Consider the following 17,817-nt stretch of genomic DNA (forward strand, 5'->3'; position numbering starts at 1 on the left):
GTAGACGTGTGCTCCCACAAGGTATCACTGCAGAGCACCTCCTCCAGGAGTCCCGTGTGCGGCCCTCCCCTGGCTGGCTGAGCCCCGCTTCCGCTGGGCTCCCACCGCCCTGTGTCCGTCCCTGTGCCCAGCTTCACAAGTGATGTTAGCATCTGGTCGCAAGCCTTCCTTGGGTGCCTCCTGCCGCACTCCACCCTACCCTTGACCTTGAGCTCCTTGAGTTTAGAAGTGGTGCTGATGTGGCTGCATGGCCCCAGCACCCAGCACTGGGCCTGGCACAAATCCATATTCATCACTGAGGGGTGAATGGGAATAATCCACATACACTGGCTCCTGCCCCCTTCAGAGCTGCCCCACTGCCGCTTAGGGAACAGAAGCTTCTTAAAATTCCCTGAGGAAGGACAGAAACGTTTTCCAAGGTTTTTAGAGTGCTAGCTCCCTAGGCGGGGCGGACAAGTACAATTCTCCCCACTTGACAGATGGGTGAACGGAGGCCTGGAGAGGAGCCCATGTTCCCGTGGCAGCACATCACCAGAATGGGAACCTCACACAGCCTGCATGTAGCAGGACCCAGAGTTGAGTCAGGGTCAGAGCCCTGCCCCTTCTGCTGCTCTATGTGGTTGGTCTCCGAGGCACTCGTAGCCTGTGACTTAGCGGAGAAACAATTTCACTCATCGGCACGGAGTGCTCACGGAGCCGGCGCCCCCGACCTCCCACCCCAGGCCACCTGGAACTGCCCACCCCAAATCCGTTGTCCCTAGCTGCTGCCCAGGCCCCAGGCAGAACAGAGGTCCCCTCCCTGCTAGGGCTTGGGAGGCTTCCCCCCAACTTCTTGCAAATTGGTAATTGCTGTGTGGTCAGACCAGAAGGAATTAGACAAGCCCTCTAGGAATTTCATACTGATTTTGCAAATGAAAATGGAGACTTGCCTTTTGAAGTCTAGGCAGCTGTGTCAGCAGGCAGGTCTGAGACAGCAGGAAAAATAAAAACTACATCCTGCCAACCAATGCATGCAGCCGCTTCACAATAATGATGATGATAATGGTAACCATGGGCACCGCCAACTGATTGCCTGCCGAGTAGACCGTTGTTCCTCTGAGAGTCTCAGTCTGCTCATCTGTGGTTCCCCAGCTATTTCCGCCTCCACAGGTGACCGGCCCACTGTCAGAACATCCAGCAGAGAAGGGCTGGGTGGAGCATGGAGCCCTCCCCCTGAGACCGAAGGCCCTTCGCCACCAGGTCCCCTCTGGGCCTAACTCCTGACACGCCCTTAAACACATCATGCACTTCCGAGCCCTTCTGCCTTGAACACGCTTTTCTCTCAACCCCACTCATCCTGCACAGTCCAGCTTAAAGCCTGATTCCTTCACCAACTCCCAGGCTGCATCACAAACCCCCTCTGCGACCCCAAAGACCCCTGGTTTTCCCTTTTATCATTAACTTACCCCTGGGTTTTATAATTACCTGTTTCTCTCTTCAACTCATCCACCACCTTGAAGTTCCTCAAAGCTTTATAACTGGAAATAGGCCAGCCTAGATGACTCTGTGGGACTTTCTGATACATTTTGGTTTTTTCCTCTATTCACGGTGTATATTCAACTTAGGAGATCAGAAGTGATTATTGGGGAGCAAAAGAAAAATTCATAACAGATAGTTGACCCCAGGGTCAGGGAGGGCTTGGCACACTAAGGCTGGGGCCACGTAGCCCTAACAGTGGGGGAGCATGTGATGTTACCTACTTCTCTGAGCCTTGGTTTCCCTGTCTGTAAAATGGGGTCAGTAATGTTGGCCTCACAGGGCTGTTATAAAGAATAAATGAGAGGGCTTCCCTGGTGGCACAGTGGTTGAGAGTCCACCTGCTGATGCAGGGGACGCGGGTTCGTGCCCCAGTCCGGGAAGATCCCACGTGCCGCGGGGCGGCTGGGCCCGTGAGCCATGGCCTCTGAGCCTGCGCGTCCGGAGCCTGTGCTCCACAACGGGAGAGGCCACAGCAGTGAGAGGCCCGCGTACCGCCAAAAAAAGAAAAGAAAAGAATAAGTGAGCTTCCATGTGCCAAGTGCCTAGAACCGTAGACAGTTTAAATTATGACATGGTGGAGTGTCACCGTCCCAAAATGTTGGGCTCATAGAACATGACAAGCAGAGCTGAGAAGTACTCCCACATCCTCGTGTCTTAGAGGGGGAAACTGTGACCAGAAAGTGGGCCCACAACTGGTCTGGAGTCAGAGCCCATGGCACCAGAATCTAGGTCTCCAGCCTCCCTGGGTCTTACCTGTGCCTAAAACTGAAGAGCAAGGGACCCTTTTGCCGTCCAACAGGGCAGACCCCATACAAACTCCCTTTCTGGAGACCCCAAGCCTCTGGGCCTGTCCCCACCCCCAGCCCAGCCCCTGCCTCAGCCCGGCTGTTAGCCTCCCTACCCAGCAGAATGCTAATCTCCTCCTGTGGGTGGCTCCGGATTTATGAGCCTTTCCTGGCATGACTTGAAGGACAGAAGAGGAATGCTGGGATCTTTAAGGGTGGTCTTTGGGTGGAGAAACTAGGCATCCAGAGAAAAGAAGGAAAGAAAGCTAGGGTGAGTCAGCCTGCGCTGCCCGCCCAGGAAAGCACGGAAGGCCAGCCAGCCCACACTGCACGGCAGCTGGAGGATGTGGCCGCATTGCCGACGTCCAACTGGTAGGCGTCCACGGAGCAGGCAGCGTCTGCGCTAGAAGCCAAGTCCAAGTTCTTGGGTTGTGGCTGGGGTTGGGGACAGGGTAAGGGGAGGGGAGGAGGGGCGTGCTCAGAGATTCCCCTTTAGGAGGAAGACAGCTGCCTTCTCATCTTCAGTCTCATCTCCTTGCTTCACGCCTCTCTCCCAGATTCCATGTCAACATAGCTACTGCAGCCACCTCTGCTCAGCCTCTCTGGGACTTTCCATCCCCCCTGGGGGAAGCCAGAGGCCTTTGAGGCCCACAGGCCCCACGGGACGTGCTCCCCACCAGCCCCGCCCTACCTTTCTGACTGCGTCCTGGAAATCCCCCTTGCCTTTCCAGATCGACCCTCTGTTCCCCCAGCTCTGAGCCCTGCAGTGATACAACGTCACCTTGCCTCCCTTATCCTGATTTCAGTGGGAAGCTGCAGGGGGTGAACAGGCAGGAGGGCAAGGAAGCTGGGATATTTCTTGCCCCCCACCCACGCCCTCCTCCCTGCTGGCCACCATGGTCCAGGCCGTGGAGCGGTAGCTGTGGTCCCCTCTGACGGCCGTGGCTCTGGCTGGATTCAGGTCCCTGACCCCCCCACCCTTTCCCTTTAAGGCTTAGGGGCAGGAAAGCTTCCCACTGCCACGCTCCACCATGCCCTATCCACACCTCTGTGAATATTCCCATCATTCAGTGTGCTTCAATCACCCTTTCAGTTGAACTTACCTCATTGGAGCTCACTGCACTGGCAGTGCACCATCTGTTTGCTGCTGGGTCTCTGCCTGAGACAGATCTCATCGACTAGTTCCCCTTAGCTCACTCCTCCCCAACCACGCTGGCCTCTTTCCTGCTCCTCACACCCATCAGGCTCGCTTCTGCCTCAGGGCCTTTGCACTTGCTGTTCCTTCTGCCCAGAACATCCTTCCTTCTCTCAGATATTCACATGACCACCTCCCGCATCTCCTTCAGATCTCTTCTCGAATGTCACTTCTCATTGTGCCTTTCCCGGGCATCTTATATAAAATGTCAACCCCCAACACACACACAGACACTTCCTATGTCCCTTGCCTTATTTTCTCCTTAACAGCCATCACTTTCTAACATATTTTACTGTTTATTCCTCCTACTGGAATGAAAGCTCCATTAGGACAGGATCTTTATTTGCTGTGTTTACTGCTGTCCCTTCAGGGTGTAGAAGAGTATCTGGTACAGACGAGGTCAATAAGTATTTATTCAATGAATGTGTGAGTTGGTCCTTTTCGCAGGTGGGTAAACCAAGGCCCAGGGAAGGAAAATGGCTTGCCCAGGGCTTTGTGGTGGAGATTCAGTTGGAGATGGGAGCTCTGGTCCTACCTGCCAGCACAGAGCCAGTCCCCGGCTCCAGGAAACCTTGTGTTTATTTGGTGGCCTGCTACTCAGTGGTGCAGTGTCCGGAGACAGGATTCTGGGCCGGGGGCGGGGGGACTCAACATACTGAGAAGGAAGCGGGGAAGTCGTCAGCACTGCTTTGGTGCTGTCAATGGAACAAGGAGAATGGATGAATAAATAAACCTCAGCCAGAGCCTGGCAGGCTCTAACCTTTGAGGAAATCTCCCCCAGGCTGGAGAAACCTTCCTGTGAAGCAGAGCTGCCGTTCACCCCAGCCCACCTCGGGAATGACAGACATGTGGCCCAGGGTCCAGGGGGCTCAGCTGCCACCTCTGTGCCCTGAAGGTATTGGGTCCCAGCAGGGAGCTGCTCAGGATGGGGTCCTGGGATGAGTGGTCCAGCTTTTCACCCATCCATCCATTCCCCCATTCTACAAGTATTTCTCAAGCATCTACTGTGTAAGTATCAGGCACTATGCCCTCTGCTGGAGAAACAGCCACGACCAAGAAAGGCAATTTGCCTGCCCTTGGAGGGTCCACCACCAAGCAGGAAGAACGAGCATTAGATAGCAATGAAGCAGGGTGAGCGCAACTGTCCAGGAAGGGACAGTGCTCTGGGGGACCTGCCCGGCCCATGGTCCAGGGAAGTCCTCCTGAGAAGGGAACCTCTGCAGAAAGGGGAGTGGGAGCTGGTGGGTGGAAGAGGGTTCCAGGCAGAAGGGGGAGCAAGAGAGGTGGTCCTGAGGCTGGGAGGATGAGTTCGGCACGAGGCTGGAGCAGAACGATGAGGCAGAGCAAAGAGAAGAAACAGCGCAGGAGGCCATGTTCCAGGTGGGGTTCCTTGGCCAGGTGGCCTCTTTCCTCTCCTCATATGTCAGCTCTAAGCAGGTCCCATGACTGAGGTCCTAGCACCCCTCCTCCTTCCCAGCTGACCACTCAGAATCTGGGCTTAACACACTGGCCCCTACTTGTCTGTTTGTCTGTTCTTCCTACCAGTGGCTGGGTGGAGGCAGCTTGGTGGGCCAGGCCCAGGGGCAGCAGAAAGAACCCAGCACCTGTCAGCTGGACCTGAGTTTGAATTCCAGCTCCAGTTCTTCAATGTGAGACCTTGTGCAAGTACTTTCACCATCCTCAAGACCTCAGGTTCTTCATATGTCATGTGGGAATAACAATCCGTTCTCTGAAAGGTGTGGGATGGTTTCTCAACATCCCTACTGTGGCCCATGGAACCTGGCATGCCAATGAACTCTGACCTCATCTCCTATCACTCTCCTTATTTACTCGGCTCCAGCCGCCCTGACCTCTGCTCCTCTTTGCGTATGCGCAGGGCCTTTGCACCTGCTGTTGCCCCTTGTCTCATCACCTCCGCCCTCCTTTTCTGCTTCTTTTTTTCTTTGTAACATACTGTATTTGTTAGGGTTCTCCAGAGAAACAGAACCAATAGCTTGTGTAGATAGATAGATAGACAGACGTAGACATATATATGTACAGATTGATTTATTTTGAGGAATTGGCTCATGCATTGTGGAGGCTGGCAAGTCCAAAATCTACAGGGTGAGCTGGCAGGCTGGCAATCCAGGGAAGAAGTGCCGACGCTGCTGTTCAAGTCCAAAGTCACTCTGCTGGCAGATTCCCTGCATCAGGGAGGTTGGTCGTATCTATTAAGGGCTTCACCTTATTGGATAAGACCCACCTCATCCAATTATTACACAGCATAATCTGCTTGACTCAAAGCCTTCTGATTTAAATGTGAATCTTATCTAAAAACTATCTTCACAAGAACATCTAGAATGTTTGACCAAGTATCTGGGTACCATGGCCTAGTCAGGTCGGCAAAATTAACCATCACAAGTCCACCCCTTGTCAAGTTGGCGTTCATACTGTATCTCCTTAAATCACACTTAATCTCCAAGTAGATAATAACAAGGTCACACTTATGCCTAACAATTACAAGTCCGCCTGCAACCAAAACGCGCTAGTGCCTTCCCCAAAAGAGGATGCAAAGTCTTTGGGCTGTATTTATTTACTTTTCTCCTTGAGGTACCATAACTTAAATGCAATACTTAAGAGTACTTGAGTTAACAATACTTAAACACTATGGTATAAAGTCAGTATGTCTTATGTTACTTGATAGGAGAGAAGAAAAGGAAAAGAAGAGACAGGAGAAAACAAAGATTTTATACACAAACACACACACATTCTTAACAAATTAAGGAAGAAATACTTCAGACAAGGAGAGTCCTTGTTTCTGTAACTGGTCACGTGGTCGGAGCTGGTATTTATAACTACCTTCTTCTATTACCCCCATCACTACCTATTCCCTTTGCCTTCTGCAAGCTCCTCAGCTAGTTGTGGTTCTTTACCTGGTGGGATGACCCAAACCTTCATTCCTGAAGGGTCTGGGCCATTAGGCTGCCTACACTGGGTCGTTGTAGTTTCCCACTGACGTTAGTTACTCACAGGGCCTGGTAATACTGAGACGCCTTAAGGGATATCGTACGCCGCAGACACGCTCTCCCTCACCTCCAATTCCCCCTTGGTCATCAGGACCAGGCCCCCAGCCAGCCCAGTAACTCCCAGCTTTGCCTGTCAGTTTAGAGACATGAGGACCCCAAAGTGACAGAGGGCAGTCTGAACTTCCAGTTCAGTGGAACTCCTGTTGTGTCTTTGACATACTAAATATTAACACTTTACTAATTATTTCATAAATTCTCTGTTTCCTCCCCAGCAGATAATCTCAATGAGAGCAGGATTTGGGCCTGCTTTGTCCCTGACTAAATCCCCTGACCTAGAACAGTGCGTGGCCCATGCCAGGTGCTCGGTAAGCACCGCCGAGTGGGTTGGGGCCTTTGCTGTGACTTCCCTATAGTTCGGTGGGTGAGAAGTGACAGTCCCAGCCTGAGAGCCAGGCCTGTCTCAAACATCCTTCCTGACTAAGCGGGTCCGGCCTTCTCCTCACGATGACGCTGCTGGGCCGACAAGTGAACACAGGCCTCGGTGTTCACCCTTCCAGCCCATCCAGGACTGTTTACTAGACGGATCTGGAACAATAAACCCATACCCACCCTCCTGGCGCCTGCCTCCCTCCATCCAAGGCCCGTGTTTGAAGATGTGTTTAAATTCCAGGCCTACACTCAGCAGACGCTGCGGGCCTGCAAGTATCGGTGAGGGGAGGTGTCACCAGGATTCTCAGGGGCTCTTGGTGGCCGGGCCTCCACACACAGCCGTCCAGGGGAAGTGAGGTAGCTCTCGCCTTCACCCCGTGTTTGTTATTTCATGTCAAAGCCTTATCATAAACATTATCCTAGAGTGGGCCACCGAGGCTACGGGTGAGGAGGGTTTGTTATTCTGAAGTGGCCGGGAGCAGAAGGCATTGAAGCCTGGGAGTCTGAGCAGGGCCAGGTTTGAGGATTCAGGGTGAATGACAGGGAAACAGGAATCAGAGCAAGACACTTATTCGCGCCCATGCACTGGGCTTTGAAGGCCCCACTTGCCAACCATCCTCTACTATAAAGGCCCGTTGGCGTATCTGCCTCTAATAGGTGCTCCGTGTGGATGGAAACCAAGTCCAATTAATCCAACAACCCCAGATGCCTGCAGAGAATCAACAGAAAGTAAATGTTTGTTGAATGAATGAATGAGTGTCACTTCCCTATGTCTGTTGGAAGCACCAAGAATGCACATGAAGAAGCACATATTACTTTGAAGTCCTGGTCACGGGAACCTGATTGGAGCTGGACAAAAGTAATTTCATAGCCCAGCTCTGTCATTTACAAACCATGTGGCCTTGGGTCCCCTTCCCCTCTGCTTCTTTGTTTTCCCATCTGTGAATAGGGACACCTCCCTGCTGGCTCTCTCCCAAGCAGGGCAGTGGTGAACTAAGAGGATGGGTTCCAGGGCTGGATGGCCCAGGTTTGAATGCACATCCACCCCTTTCCAGCCTTGTCACCTTCAGTGGTTTACTTAATATCTCTTTGCTGCGACTGCCCCCTCCCACCAGCCCAATCTATGAAATGGAGCTAATACTAGCCCTACCTTAGAGTTGCTGTAAAGGTTAGATAAATTAATATGGGCTTAGAGAGTTTCTGACGCATAGTAAGTGCTCAATAAACATAGTGACCCTAGTAATCAATGGATGAGGACTGCTTCACAAATTGCAGAGGATGGATACGAGGCAGGAGGTGGAGGGGGAAGGTCATGGGATTCAGGGTCAGCATCCTTCCCTCTCATAGTTCTTGAATGTCTGCTATTCGGCAGTGACCAGAGAGGCAGGCTACCCGCCCTCACCAATCTCTCAGTCTAGACAGGCAGGGAACAGGGAATTACCTGAAATGGACATCTCAGTGGGATAAGTGCCATAACCAAGGGAAGCTCCGGGGTCTGTGATGGGGGTTGAGGGGAGTCTGGAGTGACGGGCTGGGTTTCAGTCCAGGCTCCACCACACCCCGGCTGTGCCACACTAGAGGTGCTTCTTGAAGAATCTGATCTCTTGAAGAATCTGATCTCTTGAAGAATCATGATCTCTAAACATGTTAATAATAAATTCTCCCTAGCTGTTTTCTGGCTATTTCACAAGGCTCCTGAAAGAAAATGGCAAGGTGTGGGGGATGAACGTGGACTGTGCCAGTGGACCTCGGGAAATCCAGCCCCAGACATGGTTCAGAGCAAGCAAAAGGTCCTAGGCTGGGGGTCAGGGAACAGGGAGCCCACTCTGCCCGCAGCTTGCCGTGTGGCCTTGGGGCAAGCTTCATCCTGCCTGTTCCGGACCCCTGTCTTTTCTCCTCTTCCATGTGAAGAGGGCATATAAAGAGATGAGTGGTTCTCAAACGAGGCTCCAGGGCGCCTGTGGGGTTCCACAGAGAAGCACTGGGAGCCTGTCACGGGGGTGGCATTGAGCCGGGGGGACTTCAGGTAAACAGCCTGCCTCCTTTACCTCAATGAGGGCAATTCCCATTTCTATCTGCTACACATTTTGATTTCCAAGTAAGTTTCCTCTGGAAAACAATAACAACAAAAAAGGATTCCATGGCTACAAAAGGTTTGAAAAACTGCTGGGCCCTTCTAGCTCCACAGAGAAGGTTTAGGTCTAACTCTTTTCTTCCAAGCATTTATTCCACACTCACTACATGCCAGGACTGTTCTGAGCACCCTGCAGGCTGAGACGTGCTTTGTTCACTAGAACACCTCCCAGCTCCACGAGGGCCACACGACTGCAGAAGTGACTCCATGTGTCTAAGAGGGTCCAGGGGGCCATTCCCCACCCCCCAGCCGGGTCTTCTGGGCGCCCGAGCCGATGACCTCAGCACAGGCCAGGTGGAGCCAGCGCTGAGAAGCAGCAGGGCAGGTGTGTGCAGCACAGGGTGTGGACACAGGAAGTCTGTGTGTCCCAGCCCCCAGAGGAGGAGAGCGCTCCAGCCCGCCTGGACGCTTTCATCCCAGGCATCTGCTATGCAGGAGGAAGTGCCTTTTGCCTTAGCAATGTCCACGGCAACAAGGCCGCTGCCTGCTGCGATCCATCCCCAGCCACCCTGCTGCCATCGACACCCTGTGCCAGGCGGCTGCAGATTGGATTTCAGGGGTGGTGGCCAGAACCTGGAAGCCTGGAGAAGGCCCAGAGTCCGGGTGGTGGGGTCTGACCTCATCTCCAGCCAGCTCATTATGGGAAGCAGGCTGGGCTGCCAGAGCTCAGTGCAATCCAGCTCTCCTGCCGACCAGAAACAAAAGTAGAAGGGGATGGGTGGAGGCGATCTCACAAGCACAAGCTTGGCCCAGTCGCCCAAGACAGTATTTTAAGCCAGACTTTGTGTACCTATTGCCTGAGCTTTTTTGTTCAGATTATGTGCTCTGGAACCACGTGGCTAATGCCACTTGGAGGAAACTTCTGCCACGTGGTGGCAGCGTGCCCCAAGTGCAGACAGAATGCCAGAGTTCTAGGGGCTAGTGTGAAGGGCTTACTGAGCAACGTTGAACTACGAATTGACCACAGCAGGTGTCAAAGCGCTAAAGGAAGGATGGGTGACACCCTCTACCAGGCACAGTGCTGAGTTCTGCCAATGCAAAAATAAATAGGATGCAATTCCTGTCTTCAAGCGGCTCATCGCCTAAGGGCGGAGACAGGTAGCTAAACTGCAGTTACAATCTATTGTTCACGCCCTGCTGGAGGGAAGCAGGGTGGGTAGCTCATCTCTCACCACAGCTGTGCTGTGAAGCATTTCCTCACATGTCTGGGCCCAGCTGCAGGCAGGCAGGCAGGCTCAGTGGGCTCAGCTGGGCTCACTTGCTTGTCTGGGAGCCGGCTGGCTGTCTGCCGGACCGGGACAGCCTTGGTGGGAGAACGGAAGCAACTGGGCTCTGCCGTGCACGCCTCTCGCCCTCCCTCCAGCAGGCCAGCCTGGGCTACTCTCAAGGCAATGTGGTTGCGTAAAAGACAGCAGCACGTGTGTAACGCTGCCCCCATTTGGCTCTGGAGGATTGTAATGCTGGCCTCCATTTGTAATGCAGCAAGTCCAGAGTCAGAATGTGAAGGAGCTACAGAGTTCCATGGCCAAGGGTATGTATATAGGGAGGAGTTAAGGTCTGGGGCCATTACTATATCACTCTGCCACACAGGGAGACAGTGGGAGCTCTGGGGAGGGGCCTCACCCAGCCCCCAGGTGGTCAGAGAAGCTTCATGGAGGAGACATCTGAGCGGACCCTGGAAGGCCAAGTCTCGATTTGCAAGTGGAAAGCGGAGGCGGGAGGTTTCTCGTGCACAGGGAACAGCATGTACAAAGCACAGAGACAGAAGACTGCTGAGTAGTTTAGCATTTGGAGACACAGGGGCTGGAAACGAGGTCACTGACCACAGCAGCGGCCAGGCCGCTGCCTTGCAGGCTCCAGTGAAGAGCTAGGCTTTTATCCCCTGGGCAGGAGGCATCCATGAAAGTTTTGAGCAAAAAAAAGAAAGTCCATCAGCTTTGTGTTTTTAAAGGATAGCTGTGGCAGAAGAATATGGGATAGGTGGGAAGGGGCGGGGAGTCTGCAGAGAGGAGCATGGGTTGCAGTGGACCCAATGAGAGAGGCTTGGGCCTGAACTGGTGCGGGCGGACTAAGGCTGGGGGTGTGTTGTCCAAGACAGTGTGCAGACAGGATGAACAGGGCCTGAGGACTGCCAGGGAGGCTGGAGCTGGGAAAACAACGAGGACAGGTGGCCCGAGACCACCTCCTGCCGTTTTGCACAAGAATTGCAACCATTTTTCCCTCTATCTGTGCTAAACAACCGACTGACTGGTCAAGCTCCTCCCTTTTGTTGGCCAAAGGAGTCTGGGATGCACAGCTGTGTGAAGCTGGCTCTAGTCCCAGCCGTGCAGAATTGGCCACTTCCCCTCCCCTCCTGGGCTTCAGTTTCCCCATCTAAAATGGGACACTTTAGATCATCTCTCAGGGCCTTGTGCCTTGGGCAGGGCACGTTCCGTGAGAGGCACGGTCCTCAAATGCCAGAAGCAATTGGACCGCTAAAGAGTTCCCAGGGAGCCTGTTAAAAATACACATCCTGGGCTCCACCTCAGAGACTCCAGTTCTGGAATCTCTGAGATTTTTGTGTAGCACTCCAAGTGATCCTGATGCCTGGCAGGTCTGGCTGGGCACAGCTGTGTCCCCAGGGCCTGGCACGGTGGCCCAGAGCACAGAGGGGCTGGAGGAAACACGTGCTGAATGGCAGCACGGATCTGACTTGGGGGCTCAGCTCCTAAGGCCTTTGCCTGGTGTGAGGATGGCTTCTGGAGGACGTGGCATTTGGGTTGAGCCTTGACATCTAATGGGCTTTCTGGTTTTTTGTTCATTTGTTTGTTTTGCTTTGTTTGGGGGTGCTCTTGGTTCCAAAATGAGTCTGTGCTCCTTCCAGAACTCATCTAGGCACTGGAGAAGAAAGGAGTCAAAAAAAAAAACTCGCCCATCATTCCAAAACCTGGACACAGCTAGGTTCTCTTTGCCACATTATTAGATAAGACACTGATGCCCAGAGCTGTACTGGGGACCTGTGAGGGCAAAGGGCTGGAGATGAGAGCAGGGTGCACGTGGCGAGAGCCCAGTGAGTGAAGGCTGGGAGACATGGAACATTCGGGTGGTACCAGCTGGTGTCAGACCCCTCCCATCTTTTCACACACCCCGTTTCAGGCCTGTTGCCCCAAAGTCCAGCGGGAGGAGGGCCGGTCCTGGAGGGGTCAGGGGCCTCAGCCAGGGTCCCTGAGCACAGCCCTGACGCCTCTCCTCCCTCTGCGCAGGTGCTGTTTGCCCTGAACCAGACCCTGCTGCAGCACGAGAGTGTGCGGGCCGGGAGCTTGCAGGCACCCTACACCACCGAGGACCTCATCAAGCACTACAACTGTGGGGACCTCAACGCCGTCATCTTCAACCACGACACATCCCAGGTGAGGCTCCCCTCCCCCAGCCCGGGCAGGCTCCGGGACACCAGCTCCCAAGGCCAGGCCCATAGGAAGGCATTTATTAGACACCTACTGTGTGCCAGGCGCAGGCAGTCTTTTCTCCAGCCACGGTAAGCAGGAGCTTGGGCACCCCCGTTTTATAGATGGGGGAAACTGAGGCTCAAGGAGGGGAAGAGACTTGCCCAAGGCCACACCACTTATTAGTTGTTATCAAGTTGTCAAGAGCAGTGCTTGAGCCTGGTGTGTGCGACCCTGGGGCCTAGACCCTAGAAGCTTTGCCTGTAAGAACAGGGAGGCCTCGTTGAGGTTTAGTCCAGCATCTGGGGAGATTAAAGCCCAGGAAAGGGAAAGCTCACAGGTGCTCAGAGCTTGGGCTTGAGTCCAGTCCAGGGCTCTCTGCCTCGATTCTAGTCCTAGAGGAAAGATTACCCCAGGCTGGGCAGACAGTGAGTGGGAGCCCAGGAGCTGAGCATGGCTCCACCAGGCCTCCCGTTGCCCTCGGGATAAATTCCAAGGTACTTGGTAGGTAGTCACGGCCCCCTCTCCATGTCCTACCCTCCATGGACCTCATCACAGCCCAGGTCCCCTGCCACAAAGGCCTCATTTTGCTGACCTCTGCCACTTGCAGCACTTCCCCCACGCTCGTTGCCCTTTCCCACAGCTCTGCCTTTGTTCAGGCTCCTCCCTCCCAGTTTCCTCCCACTCGGCCGGGCCGTGGTCCAGTGTCGTCTCACCTGCGGAACCACCCTGACACCCTGGGTGGGGTTAGATTTTCTCCCGGGCACCTCTAGGCCCCCTGTGCTTTCTGTTTCTGATGCTTGATTATTCATTCATTCGAGAGGCAGCTGAATTAGTCAGAACAGGCCACCTCCCCGCTCAGGACACTGAAAGGCTCCCGATTTCTCTCAGGATAAAGCCAGAGTCTCTGTGATGGCCTGCGTGGTCCCGTGGTCTTTCCCCAGTCTCCACCCCACGTCCTCTGCCTCCCCCGTTGCCCACCACATGCCACTCCAGCTGCGCAGGCCTCCCTGCTGACCCATGAGCCCACCCACACACTTCGCCTTTGCACTGGCTGTTCCCTCTGCCAGGAAGGCCTTTCCCCAGGTATTACCGTGGCTCAGCCCGTCTCTGCCTTCAAGACATAATGCAAGTATCATCGTCTCAGTGAGGTGGGCCCCGATCGGGTCTAGAATTGCAACCTGACGCCCCTCCCCCCCCGCAACCTGTCCCCTTTATGAAGCTCCACTTTTCCTCATGGCCTTTATCATCTTCTCACACACTTATATATCTTGATTCATTGATCAGTCATTATTTATTGTCTGTCCTTTCCCATTACAGCATAAACTCCCTGAGGGCAGGGTTTTGAGTCTGTTTTATTCACTGATAATTGGCTAGAGCAGCGCCTGGCACAGAGCACGACTCAGTAGATATTGGATGAATGAAGGAAATAGTGTATAAATGCCAGGCACAGTGCTATGGAAAGGGATATGGCGGGGCGCCAGAGAGAGCTGCCCTCATGGGGCTGAGGGTCTCATAGGAAGAAAGGAGAGATTCAACAAGCAACTGCACCGAAGCATGGTCCTTGCTACGAGGGGAAGTAGAGGATGACCTTGGAGCCTGTGGCAGGAGCAGGAATTTAGGTGGGCTTGGGGTAGGGGTGGGGAAGGGCTGGAGAGAGAAGGAAAGATTCCTGAAATAAGAGAGGTCAGAGAAGAACCTGAATTGGCCACAGACAGGAGGCAGAAGAACATTCCAGCAGAGGAAACCACGCAGACGAGCGGAGGCAAGAGACAGCAGGAGGAGGGCTGAGAGTTTGGGCTGGAGGCATAGCCAGGGACACCGCTAGACCCCAAGCTCCTCGAGAGCAAGGGTGTGCTGTCCACTCTCGTCGTGCTGCCCAGTGCAGGGCGTGGCACAGAGCGAGTATCAGTGAGCGATGCTGCACGGGCAAATGCAGGCGTGTGCTGTGCTCGGTGCAGAGCAGAGAGTGAGGGAGAGGAAGGGTGCGGAGGCCCTGCACAGAAGGCTGGGATTCTGGGTGCCCTGACTCTCTCTGGTAGAGGAGAGAGGGAGGAGAACCCTGGCAGCACGAGGCTCACAGGCGTTTCACCAGCCATCCACCCACCCTGTGACAGCCTAGCACTGCATCCTCCGCTGGGCAGAGGCTGGTGAGCCCTGAGCAGCCAGGGAGCTGTGTGCCTGAGGGGTACCCGGTCACCACTCAGGATGGCTTGGCCATGAAATGGCCAGGCTGGGGAGCGTGGTGTGCCGGACAGGGCCCTGGCCACAGAGAGTAGGACACTAAACTGAGAGAGGGAAGAAGGGGGTGACCCTGGGGGATGACAAGTTCAGATTTTCTTTGCGCGGTGTCCAGAACCACTGGCGTGTCTCTGACAGGTGATCTACGTCGGGGGTCTCCCGGCAGTGCCTGTACTTGAAGTAGAGCAGAGGGCACAGGTAGATTGGCCCACCCAGGTTAGAATAGCAACCCAGGGGTGCACAGGCAGAGTCTAGCCCTCAAGGGAGGGACTAGGCAGCCCCGCCCCCAGACACAGACAAGCCTAGTGTCAGGGCAGCAAGGCTAAATCCAGTGCCCGCGTGCTAACAGAGAAGGGGTCTGCGGCTGGAGGTCTTGATGTCACAGGGGCTGGAGGGGGCAGTCACCGCCTGCAGCCGGGGAGGGCTTCAGGTGAAGGTGGTATTGGACCAGGCTTGAGAGTAGAGTCTGGCCAGGTGTGGACAAAGCCAGGGGCTGGCAGGCAGAGCGAGCTGCGTGGCAGGGGCACAGGAAAGTGGGAGGTCCTGAGGAATGATCTGCAAAGCAGACGGCAGACCATATGGGGGTGAGAATGTTCACTGAGGGGCCGAAACCCTGGGGTGTTTAAGCCAGACAGGGACGTGGTCGGAAAGATGCCTCTGGCTGCAGTGCCGAGGCTGCTGGAGCGGCCTCTGGAGGCCGGGGCTGGACAGACGCAGGGCCCAGGATTATCATACTGGGGACAGGGGCCAGGCACACCTCACCCTCGGTCGGCTTCCCCTCATCCCCCCTCCATCACACCTTCAGAAATGGCTGAGGCCCTGGCCTCCTGCAGCTCTCCGGTCACTAGCACTGTCAGTGCCCCCAAATCAGCAGGGTGATCCAAAGGCCCCTACCCTGGGAAGACTCCTCTGAGCCCCCAGCCTGAGTTAGGTGGAGAATAGAAATGCATATATTTATTGTCCACACTCAGACACTACTGAGAGGAAAAGGTCAAATGTAATTGAGTCAGAATAATGAATAGCCATGCAGCAATCTACCATAGCCGTGAACCCGGATTGTCTTCAACAAACCGAGACACATTGTCACCCTGTCAGCGGCCTCCTCCAGGCTCCCACATCCCTCACTGCCCTCTAAAACATGTGTGCCCCAGTGTCCTGATCCCCACTGGCTGTGAGCCTCGTCCAGGGCAGCAGACCCTGGGTTATCTGTGGGCCTCCTAGCTGGACACAGGGCTGGACCCACGGAAGTTCTCAGAAGGTGTCTGTTGGATGGACAGGATAAAGAGAATGGGTGAGGACATTGAGGTTGTGACATCAGCAGACCTGAGCCCTTGACCACTAGACCTGACCCAGTCCTAGTCGGGGGTCAGGGGAGCCTCACGGCCCCACTCCAGCTCTGCCTGGCCCATCTTCTCATCACTCCATCTTGGACCTATCACTTTAGGGTCCTGGGGACTTAACGTATCCTCTTTAAAATGTTATCATACATCCTGCACTTGAACTTGTTGCAAGAGATTTAAGACTCCCAACAAGTCTAATCACATCATTAATTTGCTTCCATCCAGCCAGGCCTCATCCTTGGCATGGAGCCGGGACCCATCAGCATGAAACATGCAGAGAATGTCAGCCAGCTGCAGGGCAGCCCACGGGACCCAGTGGCTAGCCCATCTTCTTTGTGGCTTTGACATGGAACTTTCTAGTTCTTGTTCTTTTTTTCAAGCTCCCTACAGATTGAATGGAGATTCATCACCACAAATGCACACTCATGGTCAGGGGACTGAGGAGGGCGGGCTGGACACATCGCAGGGAAAAGGCCTCTGCCTGGACCTCGGAAGAGGGGAAGGGAAGCAGAGTGCTGCCTTCAGGCTCTCTGATGGTTCTGAAGGCCGCCTCTCTGTCATCTCCATCTCTATCCCCTGTCCAAGGCCACCCTTCACTGTAGCCCCTGCCGTCAGAGGGGAAAGATGACGCAGCCAGCCCCATCCTCCAGGCTCGTTGTACAAAGCTGACGTTTCGTCAAGACTTCCTTTGTGCCACGCGCTGTGCTAAGTGCTTTCCAAAACTGACCTTGTTTAATTCCTATAACAATATATATAGCCCCTATATGACCAATTGGGAAACTGAGTCTCAGAGGGGCCAAGTAACCTGTGAGTTAGAGGCCACCCAGCTGGTAAGTGGCAAAAGGCGGATTCCAACCCGAGCTGACCCAGCTGTTCAGGACTCACATTCACAACCTCCAGAGCTGCTGCCTGCGGGCCACCCATTCATCCGTGCGTCCACTCATTGAACAAATGTTTATCTGTCAGTGCAGCATCGTCCCACGTTCCTTCCACACCCAAGGAACGGAGAGAAGCCTGCGAGGGCCAGGTTTCCAGATATAACTCTTCTGAGTCACAGCCTCTCTTGTGCTCCTCCCCCACTCAGAAGCCTGCAGTGTTTCCTATGGTGGCGTCAAGTCCACGTGTGGCCTGTTTTATCAGGGCTGCCAAGCATCCCCTCCATGGTTAGGGGAGGGAGTAAGAACTCTATTCCTTGCTCTATATATCCATTTGCCAAACAGTCCCCAAGCACCAACTCTGTGCTGGCCCTGATTGGGCACTGGCAGAGCTGCTGCATACAGCTATCTAGGTTGTGCACTGCTCAAGTTTAGGGCATACCAGTCATATCAATGTCTTGCTCCTCCCAGAACAGCGTATCAGGCATTTCTGGCAGAGAAGCTCCTCTCACTCAGGGAATGCCCTGGTCCTTGGCCAACAGATAGCAGAGGCAGATGTCCCAGCCTCCCCAGAGTCCCTCTGGGTTCAGTCTCCATTGATGCCTCCATTCTCCTCAGAAGGAGGGCTGACAACTCGTCAGTGGCTCTAGAATCCATGTGGCTGGGCTGAAACCTGCAGGAAATTAGTCTCCTCGTGCTGGACTCGCCATCTGGCCAGTTCAGAAGTCAGCTAGGCCTTGTGTTCTGTGCTTTCGGCCTGGGTTGGTGAAGACAGAGTGATGAAGGGGGCACCCCTTGTGAGCAAGGGCTTGGAGGTTAGAATCACACCGGTGGATTGTGGGGAAAGAGCAGGTATTCTTACTCATGGCCTCA

At 54.3% G+C, this 17,817-nt stretch overlaps 1 protein-coding gene across 1 annotated transcript in view; it reads left to right on the forward strand.

Annotated features, from left to right (window-relative positions):
* TRABD2B (TraB domain containing 2B) overlaps positions 1–17,817 on the forward strand; it is a 219,179-nt gene that overhangs the window by 162,761 nt on the left and 38,601 nt on the right. The window contains exon 3 of the mRNA XM_004273891.3: positions 12,309–12,455. Coding sequence (XP_004273939.1) covers positions 12,309–12,455 — 147 coding nt within the window. The remainder of the gene's footprint in view (positions 1–12,308; positions 12,456–17,817) is intronic.

The sequence above is a fragment of the Orcinus orca genome, chromosome 1 (assembly GCF_937001465.1).
Source record: "Orcinus orca chromosome 1, mOrcOrc1.1, whole genome shotgun sequence".
NCBI classification, from domain to species: domain Eukaryota; kingdom Metazoa; phylum Chordata; class Mammalia; order Artiodactyla; family Delphinidae; genus Orcinus; species Orcinus orca.